The sequence below is a fragment of the Poecilia formosa genome, unplaced genomic scaffold, assembly GCF_000485575.1.
Source record: "Poecilia formosa unplaced genomic scaffold, Poecilia_formosa-5.1.2 Scaffold750, whole genome shotgun sequence".
NCBI classification, from domain to species: domain Eukaryota; kingdom Metazoa; phylum Chordata; class Actinopteri; order Cyprinodontiformes; family Poeciliidae; genus Poecilia; species Poecilia formosa.
Genome location: NW_006800689.1, coordinates 60,010 through 75,636, shown reverse-complemented (window position 1 = coordinate 75,636; position 15,627 = coordinate 60,010). Strand labels below are relative to the sequence as shown.

Here is a 15,627-nt window from a genome sequence, read left to right as displayed (position 1 = left end):
CACAGCATCACACGTTGAGGGAAGATCATCTAACACATTACCCTCAGCCATCCTAGGTTGCAGGGTAACATATACCCTTCATATTTCATAATAAAACAGTAAAAATACAGTTTTATAAGATTTATATTAAAAATACGACCTTTTAAAACCTTATTCGAATGTGATTATTTAGAAACATTTAAATACATTAAAGTCTAAATAAACGGCTCATATTCTGCTTTATCTTGTGAATTTCATGAATTACGTTTCCATGTATTTACCTGTTATAAACACTAGGGGTCCTCAGTTGTCTCCAGAACTTATTTTTTTTATCCCAGTATTTCATTTTGTCTTGGTTTTTATTCTTAGACACATTTTTTCCAGTGAATATTTTTTTCTTTCTAATTTAATGAAAACAGTTTAGCTGGATAATATTTTATCATCTGACTTTCCTCTGGTTCAAAATCCCCAGAACTTTAATCAATTCTTTTATTATTTAAACACACTTGAATTATGAGTTATTGATAAGTTACTAACACACAGCTTTATTTTACTTTTTCTTACTTAATAAAATAAAGTTATAATACAGATATTACCCAGAAACCAACTGGTTTTCCCCAAACAGACACAAAACCAGGAAGCATCATCAGAACAATTAGCCTGTTTTACTGGTTTTACTGAAGGAGTTTTCCTCATAATAATAATAACAGCAGCTGTGGGCGGCCTCTTTGACCCAGACGTTCCCAGGAGCCTCTTTGACCCAGATGTTCCCAGGAGCCTCTTTGACCCAGATGTTCCCAGGAGCCTCTTTGACCCGGATGTTCCCAGGAGCCTCTTTGACCCAGATGTTCCCAGGAGCCTCTTTGACCCGGATGTTCCCAGGAGCCTCTTTGACCCGGATGTTCCCAGGAGCCTCTTTGACCCGGATGTTCCCAGGAGCCTTTTTGACCCGGATGTTCCCAGGAGCCTCTTTGACCCAGATGTTCCCACACCAACACCAAGGTGACCTCTGAACCTGTCGGGTCGTGACACAACGGCATCAGGTCCAATCAGTGACAGGATGAAACCATCAGCCAATCAGGGCTCATGAAACCAAAACCTTAAAACTGAAACATTTTCTGCATCTGATGTGTTTCAGTAACGGTTCTCACACTCCAGGGAGGTTTTATGACTTTTTAAATAGTTTTTATATTAACAGACAGGAGCAGCTGGTTCTTTCATCCATGGTGTCTATCATCTCCATCTCTTCTCCTCATAAACTGAGAATAAAAACATCAAAGGACCGAGTGAACATCCCTGAGGATCTCCTGTAGTTTTATGTTGCTAATTTCTAAGATTTGCTGCATCTATTAAAAAAAACTACAGAATTAAAGTTATTGAGATTTTCTATCAGAATAAAACACCAGCAGTAGGATTGATAATACTTTATTTACAGTTTATCTGAATCAGAAACTGAGCTCATTATTTTAGTCCCATCAGTGAATTTTGTATCATTTCTGACTTTCCTTCAGATTTTCTTAAAGCAGCACTTCTCAGTACCAGTCCTCATCTCATGTTCTAGATGAGCCTCTAATCCAGAACAGCTGATCCAAATGACCATCAGGAGCTGCAGAAACCTGATAATCACCCAGAGATACAGAAGGGGAACACCTAAAACATGGAGGACAGGAGGCCTGAGGACCAGAGAAACACTGAGGCAGAAGAACAACACGGGATTATCGGTGTTAACTTTCAAAGAGAGTCAAATAAAAACATGAATATTGATTCATTTTTCGGATACCGGCTAACATGAATAAAACATGAAAACTGTACATAAAGTCTGTTTGTTGGTCCCAGGAGGAGGAAATCTTTGGTAATTAATTTTAAACAGTTTGACTATAAAGCTCTCTCTGCCTCCTGGATTAATTTCAGTTTTCACAAATGTTTATTTCACAGAAAATAAAATATAAATCTGCCACAAATAAAACTGAAACTTTTTATTTATGATTTTCCATCCACAAAATGTCACCTGTGGTTTCTGCTTTTCTTCACTTCAGTTCCTTCGTAGACGGAGGAGATAGATAGATAGATAGATAGATAGATAGATAGATAGATAGATAGATCATTCTTCAGTAAATCTTTAAGCTGCTAATCAACAATAATCAACTTCCTGCTCAGTTTCCAGTTAGATGGCTGTCAGAGACCAGTAAGGGACCAGTAAGAGATAAAACAAAACATGAAAAGCAGGAAGTAGAAAACAAAGAGAACCATTCAGGTAGATTATCAGCTGCTGATGATCAAATGTATTGATTTGATTGATTGATGTATTGATTGGTTGTTGGTTTGGAGGACAGAAATGTTTCTCCACATGGGATTTTTATCAGCTTCCTGCATCTGATGATGACCTACTGACCAGGCTGTTGGTTTAAACAATGTTAAGACCCAACGGCGGCCATCTTTACTGCCGTAAGCGGAGCAGTGTGGCTGGAAACCTTCACTCAAAAGTCTGACTGCAGTCATATAAATAAAAAATCAGAATGTAGCATGAAGATCTGCTGGGTGATTGTAGGTTTGGATCCGTGGCTTTAGACCTGAATCAAACTGCTGAGTTTCCTCCTCAGTCTGGACTCAAGTTCTGCTAACGACCTTGTTGAAGCAGAGCCATGTGAGGCCCTGAGAGACGTCAGTCTGTGAGTCCTGATGCAGAAACCAGTCAGGTTTTACCAGAACAACGACCTCAATAGGATGAGGAGAAAATCACCTACCGCTGCAGGAATAATCTACTTCCTGTTCCTGTAATTCAGGTCTGAGGTCAGCTGGAAGCAAAACAAAACAAACAGCCCAATAAAACATCATCACCAGGTCTGACTCAAGGTGAGGCTGAATGAGGCTCTGGGTGGAGAGGAGGAAGTTCTGATGTCCTGACGGTAAAGAGAGCAAACCCTGAAGGACAAACAGAGCTCTGACTTCCTGCAGCCAGGTGAATGACTGCGCAGCATGGAGGTGTGTGTTACAGCCGGGTCAATGACTGTGTGGCTTCATTGTACATCAGGAATGACTGACAGCTGAGTTTAATAGATCTGAGTGTTGTGTTTTTTCTGTGTTGCTCAGAAAAACAGTTTTTATTCATAAATCCACGAATAATCATGAGGATGATAAAATGATCTTCAATAAAATCTGTAAACAGTCAGATTCAGTTCTCTGTGTTTAGCAGGTTAAATAAATTCAGATTTTTTATTCTGAATTGGTTTAGAAATTATTTTATTTTTGTGTTTGCTGCATGTCTGAGTAAAATAAAAACTAGATTAACATGAATATGTTTAATGAAAACTTCACTGAACTTCAAGATAAATATTTAAAGAAAATATGAATTAAATAAAACTGAACTTTTATTTTGACATTTTGACATAAAATACAAAACTTTCTGGTGCAGGAATATTTTCTGACTTTAACATGATTTACTTAGAATATGATCTATTCTAAGTAAATACACATTTATTATGTTTAAAATCTCAGATATTTCCCAGAGGTTTTAGAAATGATTCCAGCTGCAGCTTCGCAGAAATCTGTTGATATTCAGCAGGTCTTTGTCGCCCCCTGCTGGCACATTGCTGCTAGAGATCCGATTTAAATGATCACTGATCATATGTAGGTCTGAACCTTGACTGGTCATTTAAACCAGCAGGAAATGTTTTACTGTAAACTCTGTTTTACTGGGATGGTGAGGGCTACTGGTTCACTGGTTTACCAGTTTACTGGTTTACTGTGTGAGTCAGTAAACCTTCATCATAAAGGACAGCAGAAACAGCTGAGCTGGAGGCGGAGAATCTCGTTGGTTCAGACGGGTTTGTGTGGCTGGTAGAGTTTTCTTCTCCTCCAGGTCAACAGATCTGATGACTGAACAGATTCAGGAAAGAAGGAGGAAAAAACAGAAACTTTTCTGTCATGTTGAGAGAAGCAGCAGGTCGTCTTACAGAAACTCAGCTGGTTTCTGATTGTTTGGCTCTCAGGTTTCATGGCGGGAAACGCTCAGGAATCTGGAGGGGAAATAAAATCACAGAGGAGGAAGTTACAGAAACTTTTCAAAAGTCAGCAGAAAACGTCTCAGGTTGGTGAATCTGCTGATTCCAGAAACTAAATAGATAAAAGGTGATCTAATCATCCTGTTTATGATGAGGTGACTGCATGAAAAGGATGAAGGGATGAGACTAATCACTGTCTGGAGGAAAACTGCTGACCTGTTGGGTCATTCAGTCATTTTATCAGACAGACATGATGTCTGAGCTCCGAGTCCCAGATGCTGTTTCTGGTCAGAGAATCAAGGTTTATTATCTGGAGACAGAGGATTGATTCAATATATTAATTTATCATCTACAGTTCATCTTTTGTTTGAGTTTGTTTTTTCTTTCACGTTGGATCTCTGGGTCTGTTTATGTGTCTAGACTAAAGAAGTGATTCTATGTAATAGTTTCATTTTCTGAGATGAGAAAGAAATAAAAAATGCTCTTTTTCAGATATTCTAATTTCAGAAGTATTTCTGTTTACAGGTCAGTTACTGATTCCCGTCACTAGGCGGCAGCATTGCGCTGCCTCAGACTGGAGACATGCAGACTGGATGGTCTGAGCTTTACCTTACAGAAGGGAAAAGGGATTTATTGTTATTAAATACCATAAATCTGTCCGTTAAAGTCCTTCTGTCTGACGCTCGGCGCTGCTGCTGGATCATTTCATAAAACATTTACATCTGGAGGCTCATGGTGTCCATTACTGCAACATTCATCCATAAAACCTCAAATTCAAGTAGCAGCAGGTCAATGAACCCAACTGCAGTCAATAAATGTGCATCAACGGCCTAGTCAAAGTTCAGACCTCATGCTGGCTGAGATGCTGTCCGGACCTTCAGGACCAAACCGGGTCACAGTGACCCGGTTTGGTAAAGGAAAGACGCAACATGAAGCAGAGAACAAAGATAAGATCAGATATTCCTTTATTAATCCCACAAGTGGGGAAATTTACATTGTTACAGCAGTATAAGGGACAGAGCAGAACCAATATAAAAATCTATAACAATATATATAAACACAGTAAAATCAGGTGAATATAGAAAGTACTGAAACAGTATTGTTTGAAATATAAATAAATAAATTCCAGGTTTATCGCCTATAGCAAAGAGTAGTGAACTACTGAGAGCAGCGGGTGTTGGACAGTCTGACGGCGGCTGGAAGGAAAGACCTGCAGTATCTTTCCTTCACGCACTGAAGGAGCTGCTCAGTGCTGTCAGAGAGAGGTGCATGGGGTGGGACGGGTATGCCTGCATGCGCTGGAGCTTAGTCCTCATTCTCCTCTCTGCCACCACCTCCACTGGGTCAACAGGACACCCCAGGACAGAGCTGGATTTACTGAGGATCCTGTTCAGTCTCTTCCTGTCAGCAGTGGAGATGCTGCTGCCCCAACAGACCACTCCGTAGAAGATGGCTGATGAGAAGAGCCCCCCGCACACCGAAGGACCTGAGTCTCCTCAGGAGATGTAGTCTGCTCAGTCCTTTCTTGTAGAGGGCAGCTGTGTGGTCAGTCCAGTCCAGCTTGTTGTTAAGGTGAACACCCAGGTACCTGTAGGACCTCACGATGTCAATGTCCGTTCCCTGAATGTTCACTGGTACAGAACAGAGTGTTTGGACCTGGGGAAGTCCACCACGAGTTCTTTTGTTTTTGCTGTGTTGATCTGCAGACAGATCCTCTGGCACCATTCCACAGAGCTCTGAGTCGGTTCTGTTCTCCCCATCATCACCATCCTTGATGAGACCGACGATAGCAGAGTCAGCCAAGAACTTCTGCAGGTGACAGCTGGCAGAGCTGTACCGGAAGTCAGCAGTGTAGAGAGTGAAGAGGAAGGGGGCAAGGACTGTTCCTTGTGGAACCCCAGTGCTGCAGACCACCTTGTCTGAGAACAAAGAGAACAAAGAGAACAAAGAGAATAAACCTCCTTCTGCTTCATGATTTTAATTTGTTAGATTTAAGCTCATCTGAAGGTGAACTGGGAGCTTTTCAACCAGAACCAGTTCAGTCACAGTGATCAGAGGATTCTGTACCAGGTACCACCAGCAGGGGGCAGAGCTGAGTCATGAATTCAGTGAAGTGGTTTTCAGTGTAAAATGTTTTACAGTTTTATATTTCTGGACTGAGATGTAAAATTGAGACTTTATTCTAGTTTTATTTTCCATCAGAAACATTCAAACAGTTTTAGAAACAAAATAATCTTTTCTTTATAGACTAAAGACAGTGAGGTTCTGACTCACTGGGGGTTTCCGTTCAGGTTAAACATCTACTCTGCGTCAGCCGGGTTACGGTAAAAGGGAAGAGCTGTTTTCTCTGGAACTGGAGGGACTTTACGCTCCTGTTCTCACTCTTCCTCTTTATCCTCTTCACCAGCTGCAGCAGCAGTGAAGGCCCAGGTTGACCTCCCTGCTGTTTGCAGATGATTCATTGTTAGTCTGCTTGATTCATGAAAAAGAAACGGGGCCGGTGGTGAGGGCCGGGTCAGTGGAAAGTTTTAGTTTTCAGGTTTTAAAAAGAACATTTTCTTCATTTATAAAACATCAGAAATATTCTCTGAGATGACTTCATCCAAAAATTCAAGTTTTAATGTTAATGTTTGTGGTGGAAAACAGTTTGATTCCTTCACCAAACAACCAGATCAACCACAGCAGCTTTGGCTGGTTGATCACAGCAGGAGGCCGATCTGCCATTAACCCTGGATCAATAATCATTAATCATTTAGTGAAGAGGCTCCAGCTGTGAGGCCGTCTACAGGGGAACCACAGCCAGTTTTTATCTTCCTTCCTCTCTGATCAAACCTGTTGGCTGCAGCTTATTGGATCCATTTTCTCTCTCTGGTTTTTCCTGTTTGGGGTTTTAACTCTTAAAAACCAGAAGTGTCTGAACCAAACTGAGAAATGATCCAGTAATTAGACAGCGAGGTGCCGCTAAGCCCAGAATCCTTAAACTGCCAGCAGGTCAGAGGTCACCTGCATCCATCCTGATCCTCTGCATGGTGCGTTCAGGTTCCTCACGTCTGACGCAGATTTTTCAGCCCCAGATGTAAAAACTAAACCATATAAAACCAGTTTTCTGTTCCTGACTTCCAAATTTAAGTTTAACATACTTTTAATAACATTTTATTTCAGAGTATTGAGCACTGTGACCTCTTTTTTCTTAAGCCTCTTTGTAGCCAGTCTGGCTGTGAGCTGAGGGGGAATCTAACAGTAAATCAGACTCTGGTTTACAGGAAGCAGGAACAATGGAGGTGATTCCCAGAAACAGGAGAAGTCAGGATGAAACCGAGACTCATCCAGACGACGCTGCATGAAACGTATCACAGAAGAAGAGGACGGGTCTGTCGGTCAGCGGTAGAGCTCATTAGAGTTTTATTTATAAACCTGTATTCAAACAGCAGCAATGCTAATTATTTGATAAAGGATCTTCGCTCCAACATTCCTGTCTGATCCAAACAAGCCGATAGTTTGAAAGCAGAGCAGATTGTAGATCTGAATGTAGATCTGAATGTAGATCTGACTCATGGGGATTTTCCACCAAACAACCAGTTTCTGCTGAAACTCCAGCTAGTTTCCAGTAAACAGAAACTGGTTTCAGTTTGGAGGGACTCAGGCTCTCTGAAGTCTGGCTTTAAAGAAAAGGCCTGATGAGATGTGTGGGTGCCATGTGTTTATTACAGTTAAAGAATAAAAAGTTTGATTATTTACTGTTAAATATGTTCTTCCAGAAAACTGCAAAGATGCTGAAACCCTGAGTGCCTCCATGATGAAACCTGCTGCAGAAATAACCTTCATGTCACACCTGATATTTAAAACGTCTCCAGATAGTTTCATCTGAAATCATTTCCAGTTTTTTCAGTTAAACAGAACAAGGATCACATCCATTCACTGCATCCTGGGAACATTTAGAGTTTTTCTTCATTTATGTGAAACATTCCAACTACCTGAAATGATGAAGCAAAAATAATGGAAACATTCAACATTTATTCACATTAAACAACCAGACAGGAGAAAAGCTTTTGTAAAATAACTTCAGGAAGACATTCAGTGAAACATGATCCAGTTTTATTTGGTCTGCAGCCTCAGTGTCTGTTAAACACTCAGATCTGAAATGATCTCACTGTACGGTGAAATAAACTATTCATTTCACAGAATGAAAACATTTCACAGTAACAACCATAAAACTTGAACAAAGTCCAGACAGAGGCAGTGAAGCATTTTGTCCTGTTATAAAGTTTTGAAGGCTTTATTTTAAAACAACCTTTTATTATTATTTTATTTTAAATAAAAGCATTTTTAAATCATCTTTAACGTTTGGAGCTTTGATGTGTTTCTGAGCCGACAGTCAGAGGAAAAACTGGTAAAACGGCAACAACCCAGATCACCAACAATAGATCCGATTTATCCAGAACATGTTCCATATTTATGTTCCACTGCAGCATTTACGTTGTTCCAGCAGCGATTATTGCTGTGAGTGATGATTGTTAATGTGTTGTGTTGCTAATAAAGCTGCTACGTTTTGACTCAGAGGGAATCTGGATCTTTAACGGATTAACAAGAAGAAAAATTCAGAAAGTTTTAAACATTTTAAAACTCCTATAAAATGCTGCTGCTCACAGAACCTGCTGTCTGTAAAGTGTCTCATGTTTAATACTTCATTCTTTGTTGTGACAGTAACTGAAAGCAGACGGGAGGTAAACCTGGTGAGGAAAGGATCCAGTTTTCCTCTGAACTCATTTTGTTTCTGAGACGTCAGGAGGATAAAACTCAGTTCTGCTGCGTTTCCTGTCTGAACGTTACAGCGTCTCTGCAGAAACACAACCAGCTCTGAGGTTTTAATTAACGCAGCTTCAGCCCATCTGGTTGTTCTGACAGAAACAAACCTGTTGATCAGAACAGAAACTGACGGAACCAGGGAAGATGAAACAGCACCGAGAAACTCAAGTCATCAATAAGATTCGTTTGTTTGAAGGAAAACTTCCTCTGTTCAGATTATTGGAGCAACTCAAGCCGAACTGAGAGGAATCCGGTGGTTTTCACTCCTCAGCTGTTTGGTTCCCTTCAGGTGAGAACCAGAACCGAGGCGACAGCAATCAGAACAATGATTAAAATAACTCCTATCAGCCCCAGGTGAAGGTTTCTGGCTCCAGAGTTTCTGCTTTTGTCTCGGTTCCCTGCAGAACAGAACCAGGTGTTAGTCCGATCCGACTGCAGATCATCATCTGCTGCTCAGAGACAGACGCTCACCTGGCGGAGGGGGCGGAGCTACATCCAGGTAGACGGTGCTGATGAGTTTCATGTTAGCGTTAGCTTCTCCTGCTCCTCTCTGGGCGACTCGACACTCATACGCTCCGGAGTCGTCAGCCGTCAGGTTCTTCAGAACCAGAGACACGTTTCCCTCCTTCACCGCTCCGTCCAGCAGAGCCACCCGGGTTCTGAAGGACGGGTTCTGGTTCTCCTCGTCCAGACGCTCGTCTCTGTAGCGGAGAACATAATCTGACTCCAGATCAGATCTGCTCCACTCCACAGCGATGAGCTGTTTGTTCCCAGCAGCTCTACAAGGCAGAACCACGTTCTGACCCGGTTCTGCTGTCACGTTCCTCCGATCTGCACAACCAGAGAGGTCAAAGGTCAGCTGACTTCATAAGTGAGAGGATAGAGTGGAAACCAGAATCAGTGATTCTCAGCCTCCTTTCTTCTTCTTCCCTTCATTTAAACTCTTTAGTTCAGTTTCTGATGCTGATTATTGAAAACAGGAGAATAAATTTGATTCTTCCATTTGAATATGTTAAGAAAATTATGAAGTAATACTTTCAGCTGAACATGAAACATGGAGCTTCAGTGGCCAGAAGTGACTGAATGATTTATGGTAGTTTAACTTCCTGTTGCTTTAGTCTCAGAGAACTTTGACTGTTTTCTGTTTGTGAAGCGAATCGAGTTTCACTCGGCAGATATTTTAGAAATTCAGCCTTTAGAAATGATTTTATGAAAGGAAACAAAGAGGAGGAGAAAAAATGACCCATATATTAATATTAAGCTTTATTATTATGATAAATTCACAGAAACTATTTTAACTGAAGCTGAGAACTGCAGACTGTTCAGGAGAACTATGAACATGAATCGATTCTTTTTTACCTGACTGAACTGAACCAGGAACTGGTTCTGGTTACTGATGAACAGTTCAGGAGAACCTGCTGGTTCAGGTCCAGTTTCCCAGAGGCAGGCTGGGTTAATGATGAACTATCTGATCATTAATGATTAATTATCTGATCATTAATGATTAATGATCTGTAGGTTTTATTAAATCTGGTCTCTGACTCCAGGACTGACCTGATGAGAAGCTGAATGTTGGATCTCAGTAAAACTGGATCTGACCTGTTAAACAGCTTCTTGTTGCTGACATGAAGTTTATATTTCAAAGCTTGTTTTGACCTTTATTGAACCTTATTGGTGACGAGCAGCAAACGGACCAGGACTCAGACCAGGACTACATGAGTGACTTTGTTGAGTTGAAGGACTAAAAGAACAACCAGTTGTTCTCTAATAGCTGAATAAATACAGTAGAAAACCTGCAGCTCTGAAAATGAAAGTCTGTCTCAGTGTTTCCAGTGAATCATAACCCAGAGGGACTTTCCTGTCCTTCTGCCCCATTTCTGCCCTGGGGTGGGGCTGTTGGTGCTGCACCTCAGGTTGCCATGGCGATACAGCAGATAAGAAGAAATCTGAACCTGTCCGCAGGAAGTTCTCCAATCAAAGAAAATCTAAAATATTTAAAAGAAAACTTTAAATTTAAAACTGTTCAGTTTCAGCATCAGTTCTACAAAACTGACTAAAAGTATTTATGACTAATTTTGTAGCAAATCATCCACTTTGTGTTGTTCTTATATTAATGTTTTATTGTTGTAATTAATGCTTCACTCAGCTTCACTTCCTCAGTTCTTCATGTGAGATTTGAGCCCAGAAATTATTTATAAAACATGTTCCCTGTTTTTTTAGCATTTAATTTGTGGGTTTAGCTTTTTAACCCCCACATTCAGTTATTTCATGTATGTTAAAATGTTGTTTAGAACTGTTTGAACTGGTGACCTGTGACCTCTGACCCATTGACAGCTGGAGGCAGCAGCTCCTGACCCCAGAGGGGAAGAAATGATGGAATATCTGGTTCTTCTCTTTTTTAATCAATATTATTTTTCAGATCTTTGTGTTTATATGCAAACTACTTTACCCGTTTGTTTGGTTATTAGTCAATTAAATAATTCATTATTACTTAAAAAGATCCCAGAAGATACCGAAGTCAAGCTTTTGTTAAATATTTTTTTATTTCTCAACTGCTTTCTGTTTCCATCTCACATCGATCTGAAACCGTTTTAAAGCCTTAAATAGTTTTAAGTTAAAAAGCCCCAGATGAAGCTGTTTCCTGACCTCCAGTTGTTTTCATCTGTTTTCTGTTCTCATAGCTCAGCTGAGATTTTAACACCATTTAGTTCAGCTGTGGGCTGCAGCTTCATTATGTTCCGAACAGCATGAAGCCCATCGATCATTGATTATTATTATTAACTGATCATTTGAGGTGAATTTGTAGCTGTGGACCCTGACAGGCTCTGTGTTTCCTGCCGTCCACAGTGACGGAAGCGGCGGGTCTCCGCTCCGGTCACTTTACCGAAATCAGCGGATCTCTTGTCAAATAACCTGAAAGTTATTATAGAAAATCAGAAACTCATTACAAATGAGAGATTCCATAAACTATGTTAAAACCTGACGTGTCTCGTTGATAGTGTTTTTTTTTTTCCCCTCTACCGGACATTGTTGGAAAGAAAAGCGCCGGAGCGGAGCTGACCTCTGACCGGCCACATGGTCAGGATGCCCGCAGAGAACCGCTGAGACTAACCGGTACAGACCCGTTAAACGTCCCGCTCACCTTGGCAGTCGGAGGGGCAGATTAAAGTCAGAGCCACTAGAAGAGTGAAAACTTTCTCCTTTTCCATTTTCCTTCAGTCGTCTCCGTTGGTTTGAACAGAACAGGCGCTAAAATAACTAAATACTGATAAACTGTTGCTGTTCTCTCTAGAGCTGTCAGAGGTAAAACCTGTCAGGATCCCAGGTGTTTGTCCGGTCAGTGAGGAGGAGCCACCTGCTGCCAGCAGAGCTGAGAGCAAATGACTGGGAGATTCTCTCCATCGTTTATAACCTGAGAGGAGAATCAACAGGGCAGGGCGAGACTGAACACGGAGGAGAGAAACGGACTCTGTTATATATATGTTGGTAGTGAAACACCCCCAGGAGGGGGCGTTTCTACTGAACCACGTGATCAGCTCCATGATTTCCCCTAAAGGTTCAAAGGTTCAGCCTGATACTGAACTCTCTCTCTCTCTCTCTCTCTCTCTCTCTCTCAGACATCAGTCCATTCTAACTGCAGCCTTAATGAAACCGATCCATATGTGAAGATGTTGGTTGTGATGAATATATTACAATAAACACATTAAGAAAAGTGTAAAGTTATCATGTATTGTTTTCATGCTAAAGATTCATTGATTAATAATTGATCCAGTTGCTGCCAGAAGGATTTCTGATCAAAACAAACAGATCAGAAACTGAATGAATCAGGATCAAAATCAATGATTATCATATTTATGTTGGAAATTAAAATGTTTTTATCTTAGGTTGTAACTCTGTCTTCACTGAATTTTCTCTCTGCTTTTATACATATTGAATCTGCTTCCTTCGTCCTGTTACTGCTGGTTCACCTGGTTTACCCCCTCGGGGGCAATAAAGCCTCTATTCTATTCTAACTGTAAAGCCATAAAAGGACAGATGACGTTCAGCCTCTTTGTGGATCAACAGCTCCCCCCAGTGGCCAAACATGTTTGCTCTCTTTGAGTCGGACCTTTACTTTGAATGAACCTTATTTAATATAATCTACTATAAACAAAGTGATGACGTATCATTATATATTGAAGATCTTCTCAGCCTGAAATCAATGAGAATAAAATAAAATAAATCTAAATCTGAACTGACTGAACTTGAAAACGTCACTGAGTGACGTCAGCAGGTGGAACAGAGGACTTCCTGCTCCTTCTGGAGGATTTTGGTTCCTTCAGAGTTTCATCCAGAGGAACATCGACATCCAGCAGGGCAGGCAGCTGGAATCAAGCTAACAACCCTCCCACTGAGAGATAACTACATTTCCCATGAGCCTCAGCTGTTCTGATCCACTTCCTGCTGGAACCTGATGGTTCCTCAAGACAAAACAAGATCTTTATGAGTTCATGATTCTTTCATCCTGGCGCAAAGCATTGTGGGAAATACATTACAGGGGGCGCTGCAGGTGATGGTTGATTTATTGGAGAATAAATAATCTGTTGATTTCTAATTATTCCAGGGCCTGATGTACTGATGCGCTATAACCCGCAGGGGGCAGTGTGATTCTTTACGCTTTCTCTGTGGTTGCCATGGTGACCATGAAACGAGATTGATCAGCTGACTGATTTAAATACATCCTGGAGGAGCTTTGAGTGAGGCGGGACCTGGCAGCAAACTGTAAGGTACAGATGAGATTTATAAAGTTTTTTATTATTACAGCATTTTAACCTCTTTGATTCACTTTTAGTATGGATGTAATATTTTATAAAGAAGAGAGGAAACATGTTTATTTTTGCTTTATGATTATTGATCTTTACATCAATTTAATCCTGGAGTTTTACTGAAGAATTCACCAATTACCAAAAAATCAAACAAAATGACAGAAAGAAATGATGAAAGAAACACAAGCTACCTTTAAAAAGTGAAATAAATCTTTGTTTTTTCTCATCTTTGTGCAGTTCAGAAATGGAAGATTATTGTTTCAGACAAAACCAGGAAAAACCAACCTGAGCTTCACCAATGAAAAGAGAGATGCTGACAGGAAGAGGGCGGGGCTTCAGATGCAGCTGCCATCCAGAGATGAGATGATCTCTGGCTGTCAGAGGGAACCATGAAGGATCCATCTCTGCTCGGTCTGCTCTGTAAGTAGGAACCTGCTGATCCTTAGTTATCATGAATCAGCTTCATTTCACAACTGATGGAGGAAAAATGAAAACGTCTGAAGCTGTTGGACTAACAGGATGTGATGCAGAACTCAACAGGAAATACAGCTTAAAACTGGAGCTGAAACAGCCAGGAAAGTAATATAAATATAAATATTAACGCTGCTCTAATGGGACAGGATGTTAGTAGAAATATATCTTTAAATCACATATTTAAAGATATATTTTGTATTTCGTGTTTTGTGTGAGGATGTGCGGGTGGCGGTTGGGGGTGGAGGGTGTTAAATAGAAACATCCTGTTTTGACCGTTGAAGATAGTTTGAACAATTTAGAGACAGAAAAACTTTAACTTGTCAGCAGAAGTTAGATTTATTACAGAAACATTTTGAATATGATCAGAAAGGGTTGGAAACCTTCGACAGCATAATAATAATAATAATAATAATAATAATAATAATAATAATAATAATAATAATAATAAGCGTTGCTCATCATCATGTTGGTTCTGTTGGTTCTTTTTCCGGATCATTAAATGTTTAACATTTATTCTCTCTGGTTCTGGATGAGGCTGGAAGGATTCTTCCTCTCTCCATGTTATTCTCAAACAGTCGTGTCTATGTGTAACCATGGCAACAAGGTATTGTTTATAAAACTGGGAGCAGCTGATTAGCATCTCAAAGTTTAAAAAATTCCTGAACTTTGACCCCAAATCACAGATGGGTTGAAAAGGAGGCGTCATGGATGCAGAGAGAGAAGGAGGAAGTTCAAAGCATCGAATCCTCTACAGAGATTTAAACAGGAGCAGCAAAAGCAAAGGAGCTGGATTAGCAGAGCTGCTAACAGCTGATGGAGTAATGCAGGATGTTAGTGAGGAATATCATCTCCACTGCCTGCTGTTAGCATGTTAGCATCACACTGTTATTCAGCAACAGTCTTTAGTCAGAGGCTTCTTCAGGTTCACTGCAGGACTGACTGCTACTGGAGCTCCTTCCTGCATCACCATCATGAAGACTGAAGATATTTTGATCTGAGTTATGACTGCATGAAAATTAAAGATTTTTGAATTGACTTTAGTGTCTGCTTTCAGCAGATGAAATCAAATTCATATCATTTATTAATTACAACAAAACAACAGGAAGCAAACATCAGTTAATTATCACTATAATCAATTAATATTGATCCTTTGAAATGAGACATAACAAATGTAGTTATACTATCAGAAATACTAATAAGAAATATTATAGATAATATTAAACAACTGAAAGATTTAAATATTTTAATAGATTGACAGTAGGACAGACAGACAGATGGTGATTTTATATAAATTAAATTGATAAATCTTCTCTTCAGGGCTGACATCACTGCTGTGGACTCTGACGGAACAAGGTCAGAAAACTTTAACCTTTTTCTGCTGAACAAACCTTCATTATTACATTATGAGTAATTACTATAAGTAAACTTATCTTTCTATTGACTTTCTAAAACAGCAGTAAACAGTAAATATTGACAGCTGTGAGACATTCAGTCATAATAGTTCAATCATTATCTGAGATAAAGAAATATGTAAATAATTAACCTTCAGGACATTTTAAATC

The 15,627-nt window shown here is 40.1% G+C and overlaps 2 protein-coding genes across 5 annotated transcripts in view; one reads left to right on the top strand and one right to left on the bottom strand.

Annotated features, from left to right (window-relative positions):
• The window catches only part of LOC103131372 (high affinity immunoglobulin gamma Fc receptor I-like), a 77,625-nt gene that overhangs the window by 19,857 nt on the left and 42,141 nt on the right, over positions 1 to 15,627 (top strand). The window lies entirely within an intron of this gene.
• LOC103131371 (CD276 antigen homolog) lies at positions 8,300 to 12,240 on the bottom strand. Its single transcript, XM_007542993.2, has 3 exons — positions 11,929 to 12,240; positions 9,258 to 9,617; positions 8,300 to 9,184 (listed from the first exon to the last, which is right to left on the bottom strand). Exons 1-3 carry the CDS (start codon positions 11,993 to 11,995, stop codon positions 9,072 to 9,074), a joined length of 540 nt encoding a protein of 179 aa, XP_007543055.1. The 5' UTR covers positions 11,996 to 12,240; the 3' UTR covers positions 8,300 to 9,071.